The 16,664-nt window shown below is 41.9% G+C and overlaps 1 protein-coding gene across 2 annotated transcripts in view; it reads right to left on the reverse strand.

Annotated features, from left to right (window-relative positions):
• Positions 1 to 16,664, reverse strand: part of DIDO1 (death inducer-obliterator 1) — a 78,855-nt gene that overhangs the window by 53,087 nt on the left and 9,104 nt on the right. The window contains exon 2 of one of the 2 annotated variants that reach the window (XM_066626268.1): positions 1,945 to 2,134. The exons of the other annotated variant lie outside the window; for it this stretch is intronic. Within the exon in view, the coding sequence (XP_066482365.1) occupies positions 1,945 to 2,110 (166 nt within the window). The 5' untranslated portion in view covers positions 2,111 to 2,134. The remainder of the gene's footprint in view (positions 1 to 1,944; positions 2,135 to 16,664) is intronic. 2 annotated transcript variants of the gene reach the window in all.

Consider the following 16,664-nt stretch of genomic DNA (forward strand, 5'->3'; position numbering starts at 1 on the left):
GAAGGCCTTAGGAATGGACCTCAACAGGTGGGAAACCTTGGCCTCTGAGTGTCCTGCTGGGAGGCAGGCTGTGCAGCATGGCGTCTCCCAGTTTGAAGAGGCACTTGCCCAACAGGCTGAAGCAAAGAAGGAAGGCCCGTAGCCAGGGAGACACACCAGGGACAGACTACATTTGCTCCCAGTGTGGAAAGGATTGTCACTCCCAAATTGGCCTTTTGAGTCACACAAGACACTGTTTCAGAACCACTTTTCAGAGCGCGATACCATAGAAGGATGCCAATGATGATGATGAGAGGAAGTGCATAAAGGAAACACCCAGGCAGCCATCAGGAGATTCAAAAACAAAGGTAATAGCCATGTGGGGAGGAAGCAGGGAGGGGCTAATCTGCACACCCCTTTGTTTTTGCATCATGGCTCTGGCAGCTCCAGTCTTTCTCCCTGTAACTTGCTTAAACAGACGGTTCCATGTGCAAGCTATTGCCTGCATTCCCTCTAGTGGCAGACTAATTGCCTCAAAGTCCAATCATCTGCATAAACAAGTTAAAGAAGAATATACCCGCACAGTTGGGAGATTCAAAAACAAAGTTAATGGCCACACTGAGATGGGGGGGTTCCCATATCCACAGATAATTGAAGCCATGGATACTAGATTTGCAGGTGTGGGGGCACATTTGTAGCACATCAAAACAGACTTGAAAGAGGACAATATACACAATTACATCATACACTTACTGAAACCGTTCCATTTCTATACCCTTCAGATTGATATGTACCAGGAACCTTTGCAGTATCAGATGTGCTATAATTGGTCACACAATATTTTTCTACAACCAGTCCCCCCACACACACATAAGAAGACTCTTTGAGTTAACAGAAAACTGCTTAGACACTACCAATATATTTCTGTATTATGCCACTTAATATCATCTCTGCCACTGCCAACTGCTTCTTCTAAAGACGAACTAGCAGAAAAAATGTGAGGAACCAACAATTTGGCCTCCAGGTTTTGTAGCTAAATGCCCTGTTCTGCTGCTCCCAATGTGGTCAGCTGTTATCATGTGCTCCCTTCCACTGCACCAACTATTTAGCATGCAAGGATTAGACCTAGATGGCATCTCTTGATGGGAGGGAAAACCCCGTAAAATTGGGTGTAAATCCAGACAAGATCCAAATAACTGCAAGACTAGCTTCCCAAGCAATTTTTCAGCAAACACCCCCATGCCACATGTTGCCTGCAGCTACAACATACTGGAATCTGAAAAGTTAGGAAACACTCTACCAAGACCTTTTCTGGATAGTTCTCTCAACTTTTGTTCTATGATTCAGAAGAAAGAATCTGCCCTACACAATCTTGCACTGGAAATGCACATAAAGAACACAGACGCAGCAAAGAATGGTGCCATAACAAGACACTTCTGTAACATACTCTGTATGTTAAAGAATGATTCAGTTTGGTTTCCACTGTCAGGCAAAATTTGTACTTGCTGTTTGTGTTATCGTTTTAAGTTTCTATAGATAACTATTCCTGCCTAATTATCCACATAGCAACTGTTTGAACAGCAAGCTTCTTACATGTTACATGAAACACTACCACAGAGCAATGTGAGTGGGGCTGCTTCTACAATTTTTAAAGAAAAAAAATGAAAGGCTGCAGCACACAAACTGAACATAAGAAAAGCACTGTTGGATCAAGTCAAAAGCCTGACATACTGTATTTTTTCTCCACAGTGGCCCAACAATTGCCTTTGGAAAGCCCACACACAGGAGAGGAAGAGATGTACCTATTGCCTGCCACTGCTCTCTCGAAAATGGTATTCAGAGGCATACCATCATCACAAACATTTACTTTGGAAGGAAAAGAACGAGTACAGAAGAAGAATCCCAAATTCTAGATACAGATTAAAAGAAATAGAACAGTCTCAAATATTGTCTAAATGCTTTTACCTGACTCAGCATTAGAAGTTGCTGAGATTTTTTCTGCCTGCCAATTTAAATTAAAAGAACCACCACTGGAAGGCAGAAGGAAGTCACAGCCACTCAGAAGACTCCCTCCAGCAAAGGTGGTTCTGGGGGAAGGATCTCGATGACATCCCGAAGACTCTGAAACCATCAACGAGCCATTCGATAAGGGTGCCTGTTACAGAAAAATGAATTTGTATCTTTGTTCACTGGCATTACCATGAACCATTTCAGGTACGGAGTTCTTTTCAGACTAACAAAAACTTATCAGTAATACTTTGATGTGAAATATCTTTGAAAGGGATAATTCTTTTTCATTATAAACAAAGTGGAATCCACTAAGTTTTAAACATCTCTATATGCTGTACATAACAATATTTCCATATTCCCTTCACTGGTATTTCTTAGGAAATGAAGTTGGAACAAGAACCTTTCAAAATAAAAAAAACTGCCAATTTATCAAGCTTTCAGTTCTTTACACTTGTTTGCATATCTTCAGAGGCCTTGTAAGAGTTACTGAAAGACAACACAAATGCATTCCTTACATACAAAAGTTTCACACGTTCACCTTACCATAAAAGGATAGATGTCCATGTTAAAATAATCTGTTTAAATAAATTATACGTTCTTTGAGGGTTTTTAAAAGGTCTTTACTGAGTGACACAACTATCTCTTGTTATAATTTTCTTGGATCCCTTACTTCTGAACACTTCCATTTACTGCTTCTGTTATCTGTGAATTTCCCCTACATTCACTCTCTAACTGACAAATCCCAACTACCACAAATCAAAGCCTGAAGATTCTAGTCCATCTAAAAGGGCCAGCATTTGAAATACTGTTGGCTGTATCTGCTAAGCACAAAAAACTAGTTACTAACTTGAAGCTAGCCTTCTCTTGAAACAGCATTATCAAAGTTGTAAGGACTGACATCCTCTACTGCAGTTTCTCAAACTGTGGGACGGGACCCACTAGGTGGGTCATGAGCCAATTTCAGGTGGGTCCCCATTAATTTCAATATTTTATTTTTAATATATTAGACTTGATTCTACCATGGTACGTGACTGCATTTGGGGAAATGTTACCGATCTGTACTTTTAACAAGCTATTTATATTTTTTTAACAATGATAGTAAATGGGACTTACTCCTGGGTAAGTGAGGGTAGGATTACAGCCTAGGATTGTTAAAAATGTTCCTGCTTGATGATGTCACTTCTAGTCATGACATCACTTCCAGTCGGTCCCGACAGATTCTCATTCTAAAAAGTGGGTCCCGGTGCTAAATGTGCGAGAACCACTGCTCTAGTGTTTCACACATCTGATCTGCAAAGGTCCATTCAAATGACTACAGATGTGTCGCTTTACAACAGGGATGCATTCTCAAAACCCCGTTGTTAAGCAAATCCATCATTAAGTGAACAGGCAGTTCAAAACTGCATAATCCAAGAAACAAATGGTGCATATTACCACCAGGCTGGGGGAAGCGTAGGAACTGCAGCTTGCCTGAAGCTGTGATCCTTTGTTTCTGCTTGCAAACCCTTTCTGTGTCACTGAAGTGGAACAGCTGAACATGTGTGGAACCAACAACTTGCCTACTAACGGTCCTGCTGTGATCCTTTGATCTCCCAGATTGGTGGAGATGAGGCGTATGCAACTGTTTGGGACCTCCTGCCTCAGTTCTGAAGTTCCTGGAGATCAAAGGACTGTTTTCAGCAGGCAAGCAGCTGGTACAGCGCAAGTTAAGTTGTCCCACTTAAGTGATTATCAAAGGAGTGGCAAAGGGGTTGATGTTGCTGAGGACCAACCACCAATGTCATTGTTCGGAAGGTCACTAAGCAACACAAACCTGTACAGAGTTGTACTTTTATATAATCCTGTATCTTAGTGTTTGTCCTCTGCCATGCCATTTCACATGGTCTACCTATTCAAAATACAACCAGAAGTAACTGGCAATGACATATTTGCCAGTTATTTCTGGGTTGGGAGGCCAGATGTGGTGCAACAAACACCAGTAAGAGGCTCAAGGTGGATGGGAGGGCTTTTTCCAAGCATGGAAAAGCATGCTTTGGAGCTCTGTCCACTGAGCCAAGCCTCTTACCACTGTTCGTTGCATCATGTTCCTGGTCTCACTGCTGGAGAGCAAGTGTCCAGGAGTCCTGCTAGTACCATCAGACACCACCTCAAGTACCACTAGTGGCATCCATACTACTGGTTGAGAAACACTGCTGTATCTCATTTATTTGTGCTCCCAAGTTTTGGCCAAGTACAAGAGTTTTATTATACTTTAAACTAGTTCATATGTGTTTTTGGAGCAGACTAATTAATTGGGGACTTAAAGGAAAAGTACTGTATATTACTATAAATCATTTGAATGTATGTCTCTCAAAGAAAGTGACACTAATCAAAATTGTGTCAGCTTTTATAGCAAAATTAAAATTCAACACTGCATACGGATAATGCAGGTTAACATTTATTTGGGGGAAGACATTCTAAATACAACTTAGATGAAGCCAAACAGTGAAGAGAGACAAGTTGCTTGTGAAAGCCCTGAAACATATGTTATTTGATACCTTCACTAAACTGCCTTGCGCGTCACTGCCTGAAGCAGTGGCTACTTCCCCGGAATCACACGTAGAAGGCTGAAGAGATTCTGAGCTTAAAGAGCTTCCTTCCATGGTGCTGCTTTGTAATAACCTCTCAATCTCCCTGTTAAGAATCTCCAGCTCATCACACATCATGCAATTTTACAAGATCTGCCAGAAGGAAGAAGGAAACAGCAACTAATCACTACTTGTTCAATTCTTAAAAACAAAAGAAAAGAATACCACCTTTAATTCAAAAGTAAAACTAAAAGCCAGTCAGGGAATTGTCTTTTAAAAATACAGACAATATTGCAATTCACAAGTTATCAATTAGATGCCAAAAAAACCAGATCGGTTGTGCATATTGCACACAACCCCCTCATGTTCACTCTCAGCACAACCAGCGTGAGATCTCCACTGCAGGGCACTAAAGGTCCATAAATTCCCCTCCCATATCCCCAATGCAATCCTCACAAGTTAATAACTTGCAACAAGTGGAGCAGACAGATAACTGAGCACAGACTTTTCATTCCTTGCAAAACCCTCTCATAATGTCTGTGCTTGATAGGACAGTGGGGAAACAAACAGGTCTGTGGGGCACCTTTTTGCTCAAGTGCTGTATCCACAATAGACTGAACCAAATCCAGATTTCCTAAATTTAACATGGTGTTTAAAAATGAAAACCATTCGGCTGCCAATAGCTAAAAAAACTAAACACCCTTGTAGAATTAGTAATTTCACCTGGAAACAGATTAAACAGAAAACTGTAAAGATACATTTTGTGTTGACTGGCAAGCAGCTGAACTTCTTTTTCAGTAATTTGCAACCTGAGTAATAATTCTTCTAGCAAGGAACTAGTTCATATATTGCAGGAGAATATGCACAGTAACCTGTTAAGAGTATTTATATTAACACATACGTATGTCAGAAAAATTTAGTAAGTATTTGGGAAAGCTCTTCCTTTTAAATGCATTTCAGAACCATCATGATTGTTTTAAAACGACACCTCTATTACAATGCCCTTGTCAAAAAAATTTTAACAGCTGTCAGAGCAGTAGTACACTTTGGAAATCACAACTGAGTCAGTCTTGCATTTAAGTAAAGGCCTCATCACCAGAGATAACCAGGAATTGCATCAAGACAATAATTTTTTTTTTCCTCAATGTGGGCAAGTGAGTGGGATGAAGCCTATGGCTGTTTAAGACTCAAGGACTTACTGCCCTTACCAGCACAACGAGTTTGCCTGTTCCAGTGTAGCACACTGTAAAGAAAATCAGAGCCAGCCCCTTCTTCATGCCATTGGGGCCAACTGGAATTTTCAGGAAACAGAGATCAATCTTTAAAAATGAAGCCTCCCGCGGATGTGCAGCAATACTGGCTATGGAAAGGCTCCCACAGAGGGCAACCAGCCAGCAGTTCATGATATAACTAATGGTTCTAATGGTGAACCAGCCCCCATTCTCCAACAGCTGGTCCAACAACCACCTGTCACTGGGCCCAGATTGCACCCACCCAAGAGTTCTTAAGGAACTCAAGAACCAAGTTGTTCATCTTCTAATTAAAATATGGGACTTGTCCCTTAAAACTGCCAATGTGCCAGGGCACTGGAGGATAGCTAATGTCACACACACACTGTTCCAGATAATATGGTGGGAAGCCCAATCAAAGACAAAAACATGGAATATATAGAAGCACAAACACTGTTGAAGAGTCAGCATGGCTTCTGTAAGGGTAGGTCTTGCCTCATGAATCTTCTAGAGTTCTTTGAAAAGGTTAACAGGTTAACGTGTGGGTGAACAAACTCCAAAATGGTGGAATGGCCAGAAAAATGTCAAATGCATCTCAATGTAAGTGTCATGCGATGCACACTGGGGCAAGAAAGGGAAGGGAAGGGAAGTTGTTAAGTGGAGTTCTGTCTGGTTCCCTCTATACACAGGCAAGGTCTCTCAGGAATCACTTACAAAGACTATACATTGTGAATAAAAGCAAGGGTTGGTGCTTAAGGGGCAGAAGTCTATTACCACACAATATAAAAAAGCTTGAGGACCACTACCACAGTTCTAACAATTTGAGAAACAAATTACACAGGTCAGTTAGTGTAGAGGTTACCTACACTAGTAACCTCTAGTGTAGAGGTGAAGCTTTCTCTATTCATAACATACCTACAGTTTTCAATAATTTTTTTCATAGTGGCAGCCTCAGTTCCATTGCTGTGTTTCCCTTGAAAAATTAAACTATCCTGCTGTGCCTCTGAATTTGCTGCAGCGTTCCAGAGCACTACAGCGCTTACACTTGGAAACACGGAGTCAGTGAATTGGCACAATATAGTGAAAGACCCAAGTTCTTTGCCTACAACAGGAGTACAACGTCACTCCTTAGGTAGGCTCACTATGTGATCCTTAGAGAGAGAGAGGATGGTGAACGCTGATAGCCAGTGATTCCCAAACTGTGGGTGTGTGGCCCAAAAGTGGGTCGAGGTCCAAATTTTTGGAGGGTCACAAAACTGATAGGGAAGATTAGGCTATGTGCAGCAAGGGTTAAACAACCTGCTTCCTGAGGGGAGCACTGCTGCCCTATCACCATCATAGCCACAGAGCCCTGAGTGACACTTTTTTCTAGGTGGGTTCCAATACTAAAACATTTTGGAACCACTGCCCTAAGCAATAGTTTCAGCATTATAGTTGAAATGTTAAAACCCTGCTTTAACATGCTTTTTAAATCACTGACTTTTTTATAAATAGAAGTACTACCCACCATGTTACACAATACATGAGTCTTTAAAGCATCCTGCATTTCTCAGAAAGTGAAAAACTCCATGGGTGATCCAAAGAGTTACTTTAGACATATGCAAGAATTACATGGAATTTGACCTTTTCTTTGAAAAGCAGATATACTGTACCCAAAAACGTCACACCATACTGGATTTCAGAAATGCCCCTCAATTTTAACAGCAGTTTGCCATGAAACTACAGGTCTGAAGCTTGGGCAGACAGACCTAACTGCACAATTATTTGAAATGTGGTCTTTTCCAGATCAAAATTAGGAACATAGGAAACCACCTTATTTGAAGTCAGACCATTGGTATACCTAGCTCAGTAATGTCAACACTAACTAGCTGCAGTTTCAGGAGGGGTTTTCTCCCAATCCTAGTTGGAGATGCCAAGGATTGAACCTGGGACCTTCTACATGCAAGACATGTGATCTACACTGAACTACATCTCTTCTCAAAATTGTGTCTGTGTTTTTAAGTAACATGGCAGAAATCCTATATTTCTGTAAATGAACACAATCTATTCCAGTAAAGAGAAAACAATGTCAGACATCAGTGTCCAAATACAGTTTTGGACTAATGCCTACTGGCAATGATTTAAAAGTTCTATATGAATAATCTTAGATATTATATGAAGCATCTTTAAAAATACACATGAAACTGAGTTATTGTTTTATTACACAAATATTAGAAGTTTACCAAACAAGATGGATATTCTGTCCTAGGGAGCCCCTTTATCTGATCTGATAAAGAGTACATTATAAGGAATCAGCCAAGTATTTGAATACTTAATTGCCACACAAAACTACAGTCAAAATATGACAAAGTTTCTCAGAATCACGCAAAGAGAGTTTAAACAATTAGAAGGCAATTTCCTTTACTATTTGAAGCTATGGAAGTAACAAACAATAACACATGAAGTGTTTGTATACGTAAGTCTATTCATAAGTAACCCCCTGGGGTCTGGGGGATAAGAACAGGTCCTCAGTTTGGCTGTACTTGTCATAAGAGGCGACTAAACAGCCACCGGGTAGATGGGACTCATTAGCCTGGGAAGGCAGCTCATCTGAGAGAAGGAAAACTCTGATCCCAAACCTCCACTGCCTTGTTGCTATATCCAGTTATGGAAAAGGCTTCAGGAGACAACCTTGAGGCAAAACCCAGAGCCGGAGTCCCTGAGGCAGTTTGCGGCTGTATACAGTCACGCTCTGGCAACTCCTGCGACGCCACTGGAACCAATCGTATTGGCTTCTGCCTTTCCATTGGACCATTTCAGCGACGTGGAGAGGGGGGATTTGCTGCATGGTAACAGTCTATCCCCCATATCTACTTTACCCAGGCTTTGTGCACTGGAGAGGACACTAACCACCATTCAGAGTGCGATACCATAGTCTTCCGAGACTGAAGGATGCCAACATGCATTCATAAGTAACACAAGGGGTATACCGAGTACTGGAATAGTGCAGACTACCAAAGTTATTTTTTTACCAGAATTACAAGTACACATCCATTCACTTTACACTTCTGGTCACAAAAGCATATCTAAGAAAATGAGAAATAGCTTTGAATATCTGCCTAAATTCTCCCATATTTGTTCACAATGCTGTTTTTCTTCAGCCTCACTATGATCAGAATAAACAAAACCCTAGCAGTCCAGCTTTCAACTTCTTAAAAGCATACCAAGAGATAAATTACAGCAGGACCACCATATCTGTAGGGATTTTGTTCCAGGACTCTGCGCAAATACTCTGCGCAAAGTTCACAAATAAAATGGAGTAAACTTGCATAAATAGTGTAAATTGCTTAACATAAATTATGTAACTCATGAATGAGACACAAGGGCTGGAGAGAGAGAAGAAAAGATGGAAGGCTACAGCAGTGTTATGCAGGTTTCTTTTTCTGAATACATTTTTGATCCGCAGTTGGTTAAAACTGTGGGTATGGGACCAGTAGGCACAGAGGGCCCAAGGTATATAGAATTCATAAGCAGCAACCATCTTAGAAGGGTATTCTTTCAATAAAAGGGGGCAAATCGAATTCTCTCATGCCATCACTGCTAGATATTATCTTCCGCAGTAGCACAGGGTGGTACATCTACAAACACTCTTGAGATTGCAACCTTTCATTTAATAGACTATTTCCACAGTTACAGCACGATCCTATGCATGTTTACTCAGAACCAAATGTCACTGAATTCAGTGGGACTTACTCCCATGAAAGTGTTAAATGATGTAAGAGATACAGGGCGAAATCCTAACCTGACATTAGGCTGGCCCAAGTCCCTTGGGCCGGCCTGGGAGCATTGCAAATGCCATAAAGCACATTTGCGCCTCCTTCGGAGCCTGCAGAGGCTGACAGAGGTCTCCATGCCAGCTCCCTCTGGCTCCTTGCCAGCTTCCTCTGGCTCCTTGCATCTGCTCGGATGAGCCGACACAATGGGGGAGACAGGGAGGTGTTCCTGGGCAGGGGGGAGGGAGAGCAATGGATGGCCCTGGGATGGGCTGGAGGGAGCAGGAGGCGGGGCTGGGATCAAGAGGTGGTGCAAGTCCAAGGAGACCCATAAGTGCCAGCAGCCCTTACTCAGGGATAAGGGGAAAAGTTTCCCCTTGCCTCTGGCTAGGCAGCTTCTGGCTACAATCATGTGCTGGATACAGCGCAAGCCTTCTGGCCTGTCTGTTCCAACACAAGTGAGGACTGCTTCCTAAGGCTACAATCCTATATCTGCATGCCCCGAAACATCACCAGTAAAAGTGTAACCTATGCCCATGATCAGCAATTATTTCAAAGTTTCTCTTCAACTCAGAAATATGTACCAAGCTAATAACAAAGGGGACAAATACATTAAATACAGTATGCCAGTGCAGAGAAACAGAGAAAAAAAAACACAGCAAGAAGCAGGGGGGAACACCCCACAGTTTATAGAAAACTGATCCAAAAGAGATGCTGATTTCTTCTCATAATCCTAAACTGTCTAAATGCTTCTGAAAAAATGATCACCTTAAACTGTATCCTATTTCCTATTATCAACTTCAAAGTAATATAATAAAGACAAAGTGGCAGTATAATTTCAAGTAAATAATGTCAATGAAATTACGAGCAATTATGATGAAGTGTTCTGACATCCAAATTGCCGATATTCTGTCTGACACCACAATAGTCACCAATACGCCACTGCTTTTTCTGAGCAATCTTAGGATTTCACCCAAATGCATGGTCTTAGATAAGACTTCAATATTTCATTAACTCCTGAAATCATGAATTTTCTCAGCGTTTAAAACATTTCTGAATGTTTGGAAGACAGTCGTACACACCTGCTTAAAAGCCTGGGTCCTATCCATATCTAAAGCAAAGCCTTCCTATGTGTAGTTACCACTAAACACATAAGCAGGAATAAGGTAGGCGAAGTAGACAGGAACAGGAAAACATCCAGTTTTATCTGCATCTAGAAATGCAGATAAAAGAGTGCTATAAGGTTAGCAGAAAAAAAAAAGAGTAACAAATGATGCTACAGAGATACTTGTGGGTAAGGGAAACTAAAAACAATGAAATAAAATTATAACAAACAACCATTAATGTAGTGATACAGCCTACAGAGGTAGCAAACAAAAACTGTCAGAGTGATTTGAGTTATACAGTGTGACAGACTAAACACCACATAGGTGTATGCATGTAAGAACCACCTTGCTTCTCAATGGTTGCCACTGAAATATCCACAACAGAAAAACTGGGTGCAAACCCTGCCAGCAAGGGATAAGTTTAGCTTCCATCCTAAATGTTTTAAGGGGAGGGGGAGAAATAAAAAGCACCACTTAGGAATACATCTTCTCCAAAATTGTGTTCCTTCACAAACACAATTGTGAGCCAGCTGTCAACCAATAAAAAAACCATGAGGGGCAATCCATTTTTGTGCATGGAAAGGAGAAATGCACAGCACCACCCAGAAGTTCACTATCCGCAGACCATCATAATAATGTGCATTTTGCAAGAAATAAAATAATCAGCAGTTTAAAATGTTCCTACAGCAGATCCTTAGGAAGAAAGTAAACAATGCCTCATTCACATTTTGCAGATAACCAGACATTCAAAATCCAGAGTAGCTTAAGTATAACCAAGTGTTACTTCTCCAATCTATTTCATGAGCGACATGCTTAAGATGTTATCTCTAAATGGGACCACAAAAATTAATTTTTATTTAAAACAATAGCTTAAGTCAATGGTTCTCAAACTTTTAGTACCAGGACTTTTTAGAATGAGAATCTGTCAGGACCCAAAGGAAATGATGTCGTGACTGGAAGTGACATCATCAAGCAGGAAAATTTTTAACAATCCTAGCCTGCAATCTACCCGTACTTACCCAAGAGTAAGTCTCATTGACTATCATTGTTAAAAGAATATACATAGTAGCCTGCTAAAAGTACAGATCTGTAACATTTCCCCAAATGCAGTCATATACCATGGTACCATCAAATTTAATACATTAAAAATAAAACGTTGAAATGAATAGGGATCCACCTGAAATTGGCTTGCGACCCACCTAGTGGGCCCCAACCCACAGTTTGAGAAACATTGGCTTAAGTAATGTCAAATTCACACTAGATAAAAATCAGTTTACCAATGGAATCTCAACTCTTGCAAGAAGAGCTTGTTAAATGACAAGACAAGAACACCTGAGAGCACAATCCTAAGCGCTTGTTGGGCCAGCGCATGTTTCTTGGGCTGGCCTGGGAGGGTCGCAAGTGTGCCATAGAGTACGTTTGCACCCACTTCAGAGTCAGCTGGGCCAGCAAAGGATGTGCCTTGGCCCGGAGGCTGCATCTGGCCTCCGCTGTGCTGAAACCCAGTAAGTCTGCACAGTGTGCGGGGAGGGAAGGGAGGAGGCGGGGAAGAGACATTTCAGGCAGTGGTGAATGGGTGGCAGGACCAGGATCAGGCACTTATGTTGGATCCTGGCCCCATTCCCAGGCAGCACCTGGCTGTATGGATTTGCACCACCTCTTCAGATGTTGCAGAGCCAAGGAGACCTATTGGGGCTGCTGCAGCTTTACCTGGGGTAAGGGGAATTATTTTCCCTTACCTTGGGCTGAGCCATAGTCAGCCCCAAACTTGCACTGAATAGAGCACAGGCCTGTGGGCCTGCCTATTACAAGGCAAGTTAGGATTGCACTGTGAGAAAAAATAATCTTCACAAAGGCACTATGTCAGTGGTTCCCAAATTTTTCAGCACCAGGACCCGCTTTTTAAAATGGCACTCACTGGGACCCACTTGGCTTTACAAGATTTAAAAACATCTCACTTTTACCAGCTTCTGTTTTTATCCTTTATACCGAGATGGAGTGCAGCCTTCTGAAGTATTTGTTGCGCTCCATGATCACTGGATTGGGACTATTCTGGTGACTTTGCGTTCCCCTTCACCTGGCCTTTGATAAGAGCAGAGGCACGTTTGCACACTTGCATATAACTGCATGTGCAGTTCCATTTTGTACTGACCATTTTGTATTGACCATAGGGCTCAATACATTTTCCTTGTCAGCTATCAGCTTGTCAGTTTCATGACCCACCAATCTGGCTGCAACCCAGTTTGGGAAACATTGGCCTAAATTTCTCTTTCCAAGCTACACTTAAGAAACAATAGGCTGTAAGGATCTACCTCATATAAGTCACCCCAATAGTCCAAGTAGCTAAGAGAAAGAGGAGGCTGAGAAAAATCCGCAAAGAACCACCATCACCACCTCCACCCAGCTGGTGGTTCTTTAGGCTGTGCCCCCAGAAACATTAACTGCCCTCTCTGTAGATGAGACTATTTTTCAATGAAGGAAAAAAAATACTGCAAGCTGTTAAGCCCATCAAAAGCCTCATTGTGGCCCTGGAAGCACAATGCTGCCTCACTGTGGCCCTATTTTTGCCTCTTGGCCCCTGGGCAAAAAAACCGGGAAGAAAGACTTAAGTCTGGCTTGCAACAGAGCTCCTCCAAGGTCCAAGATGAGGGTTTGGACCAACCCTACTATGTTAAATTGCTTGGCTGAAGACTGATGGGAATCAAACTTGGAACTTGGTGATCACAGAAATGAAAGGGCCCAATAAGCGATCTAATATAATCCCAAGTCCTGATTTAGGACCATCAAACAATGCAATACAGACAGCAGCATATCCCAGAGAATTAAAGCCCAATCCTATTCCTTCCTAGTGCAGGTACTCGGCAACATAAATGTGCTTCACAACTTAGCTGGCTTGTAACTTTTTTCTCCTTTCTCTGGCATAATAGCTCTAACTGAAATTTCCTTGTAATTACTTACATTGTGAAACTAAGTTAATTATCTACAAGTGTTTTTAAAATGAACTAAATGTTCAAGTTTTATTTGCCTTTGTGGCTTGCTTTCTTTAGAGTGCTTCCAGATGTCACAGAACTTTGCACTTGTTTAAGACAACATCTTGTTAAGGCCTTGACATACAGGATTGAGTATCCCTTATCCAAAATGCTTGGGACCAGAAGTGCTGTGTATTTGGGGAGGGGGAGATTTTGGAATATTTGCATTTACATCATGAATATGCATGAAAGGCACAAAGGGAGGAAAATGAAGAGGCAGAGCAATCCTACCAGCTGAGTGAGCAAGGTGCTCAAAGGTCCACTTATTTCCCAGCCCACTCCGTAAAAAACTGGCTGCTGTCCCTGAACTGAGCAACAAGCAAATCGGTACCCTGCAACCTGCCAAGCCAGGGCAAATCCTTCATCTCATAACCATCCCTCCTGCCAACCACCATCTTCCAAGAAAGGACCCCCTCCCACCTGCAAAGTTTAACCTCATGGGCCTCACTTACTGGGAAGCCAGCAGGCACAATTACACAGTGCACACTACTCTTAGCGGTGGAGTGCTGTTCTCTAGTGGGCAATGGCAGCACTGCAGTCAAATCTCCGGGAAACACTAAGCCGCTAGCAATGGGGGGGGGGCTGTGTCTACAGGTGCATCAGTATGTGGTGTCATGTCAGCACTCCAGGTTTCAGATTTTGGAATATTTTAGACTTTTAGATTAGGAATGCTCAGTCTTTACTAGAAAAGAACTGTAAATAAACTTATTTTCTAATAAAAATTACACTAGGGCCGAGTTCTTTTTTTTAGCTTCTAGCACGAGAGAGCTGTGAATTTTTAGCTTCCAATGTGCTCAGGTCACATTCTTTTTTAAGGTTCTAGCCACACTAGAATTTTTAAAAGCAAGCTCAGAGCTAGAAAAGATGGCCACCATCATGCTTACATCACTGCCACCTATTTCCGATCAAAACAAATGCAGGAAACTGTCAGCAATATGGCCTCGATAGCATACAGCAAGTTGGCGATCTCCATACAACTGATTTCAATGAGGGAACACCATTCTGCCATTTTTAATAATCACACTAGAAGCATACTAGCAGCATGTTAGAAACATCACTTACACCTATTTTTCAAGCTAAAAGGAGAACGCAGCCTAGCTCAGGGCTTCCCAAGAGGCAACCATGGCAGCTGTATATGGTCATCAGCATTTTTCAATGAAGACACCACAAGTCACCATTTTGTCACAAGTCACTGATTTGTATAGAGTATAATTGTGATACACAACCCACATAAAGAGTCCCAGTTAAGACTGCAAATAAGTTTAAAAACCTGCATTAAATTCCCATACTGCTGTCATAACACTTCTGCTTTGTAAGTTATAGAATCCTTGTTCTGTACTGCTATTTTAATTCTTAGTTCTCCATCATTATTATTAGTATTGTACCAGCAAGGTGCCACAATTCAGGTTTTAATTTTTGAACATATGTGAAAATATAATAGGGTGCTTTTGTGAATAAGAACAGGGCTTAAATAGCTGGAGTTCTAATGTACTTCAAGACAGTAGACAAACAAGGCTAAGTTTCAAGAAGCCTGCCCTTCAGTTCCAGGAAGATTTCCAACTAAAATGAAAACAAGTGCAATGTTCAGATATGGTCAAACATGTGAAGCAGTAAGGGTGCCTGGAGATGACAGGTCAAGTTGTACATGAGGGAGGGTCATTAAATTGAGTCCAAGCTGCTTGGGAGGAAGAAGAAAACACCAAAGTGGCAGAGATGGAGGGAGAGACACAAGAAGCAAGTGCCAGTGAAAATGTATTTAAAAAGAAGTCCAAAGAACAGCTTGCCAGAGGCAATGTACAAGTCACAGCTCCTGCCTCAAAGGGTTTAATGAGAAATAGTTACATTAACAAATTTTTTTTCATTTAATATGCATGACAGTAGGGCGGAAATACTTAATTCCACTGAATTTCTGAGTAGACATGCACTATGGGAATGGGGAGTGTTATCCTGTTAAGGTTTATTTTTGTATGGGATGGTTGGTTTTGGTCTCTGCTTTGTCCCAATGTGAGCAGGTTGCAAGAAAAACAGCAAATACAGCAGAGTACTTTCAGCAGATGTATTTGAGCAAGGGATATCACAAGTAGAGTAGTCAGTAAACAGTCCAAGAGTCAGCACGTAGGGCAGTCAGTCCAAGTACAACAAATCCAAATCAGTTTCCAACAATACACAGTCAAAAGTTCAGTCCATAAGTCAGTAATAACATATACATACAGTATCCAGCCTCCTCAGTGATCGGCAGCAGTTCCTCAGTTATCTCCATCAGCTCCCCTACTGCTGCACTGGAAGCTCCAGCAGACTAACCTTATGTAGTCAGCTTAGCCAATCAGTGCGGGCTTGGTCACACCCAGGGTGTGTCAGTTCCAGGTGCCTGCTGATTCTGCTGACTCAGCAATCTACACCTGCTCCCTGAACCAACTTGTAAGCTGTGGTTCTGCTTCCCTCAGAACTCAAAGCTAACATATCCAAGGTTATCCCTAAGGGCTGGGGACAAGAATAAGCCTTCAGTTTGGCTGTACTTGTCATAAGAAGCGACTAAACAGCCACTGGGTAGATGGGACTGGTCAGCCTGGGAAGGTAGCTCATCTGAGAAAAGGAAAACTCTGATCCCAAACCTCCACTGCCTTGTGGCTACATCCAGTTATGGAAAAGGCTTCAGGAGACAACCTCGAGGCAAAACCCAGAGCCAGAGTCCCTGAGGCAGTTTGCGGCTATATACAGTCACGCTCTGGCAACTCCTGCGACGCCACTGGAACCAACCGTATTGGCTTCTGCTTTTCTATTAGACCATTTCAGCAACGTGGAGAGGGAGGATTTGCTGCATGGTAACAGTCTATCCTCCATATCAGTGATTTTCAACATTTTTCATCTCGTGGCACACTGGCAAGGCACTAAAATGGTCAAGGCACACCATCAGCTTTTTGACAATTGACAAGGTACACTGTGCTATCAATGGAGGCTCACATCCCCCAATGGTCCTATTAATAAATTACTC

Source organism: Tiliqua scincoides, chromosome 4, assembly GCF_035046505.1.
Source record: "Tiliqua scincoides isolate rTilSci1 chromosome 4, rTilSci1.hap2, whole genome shotgun sequence".
Taxonomy (NCBI): domain Eukaryota; kingdom Metazoa; phylum Chordata; class Lepidosauria; order Squamata; family Scincidae; genus Tiliqua; species Tiliqua scincoides.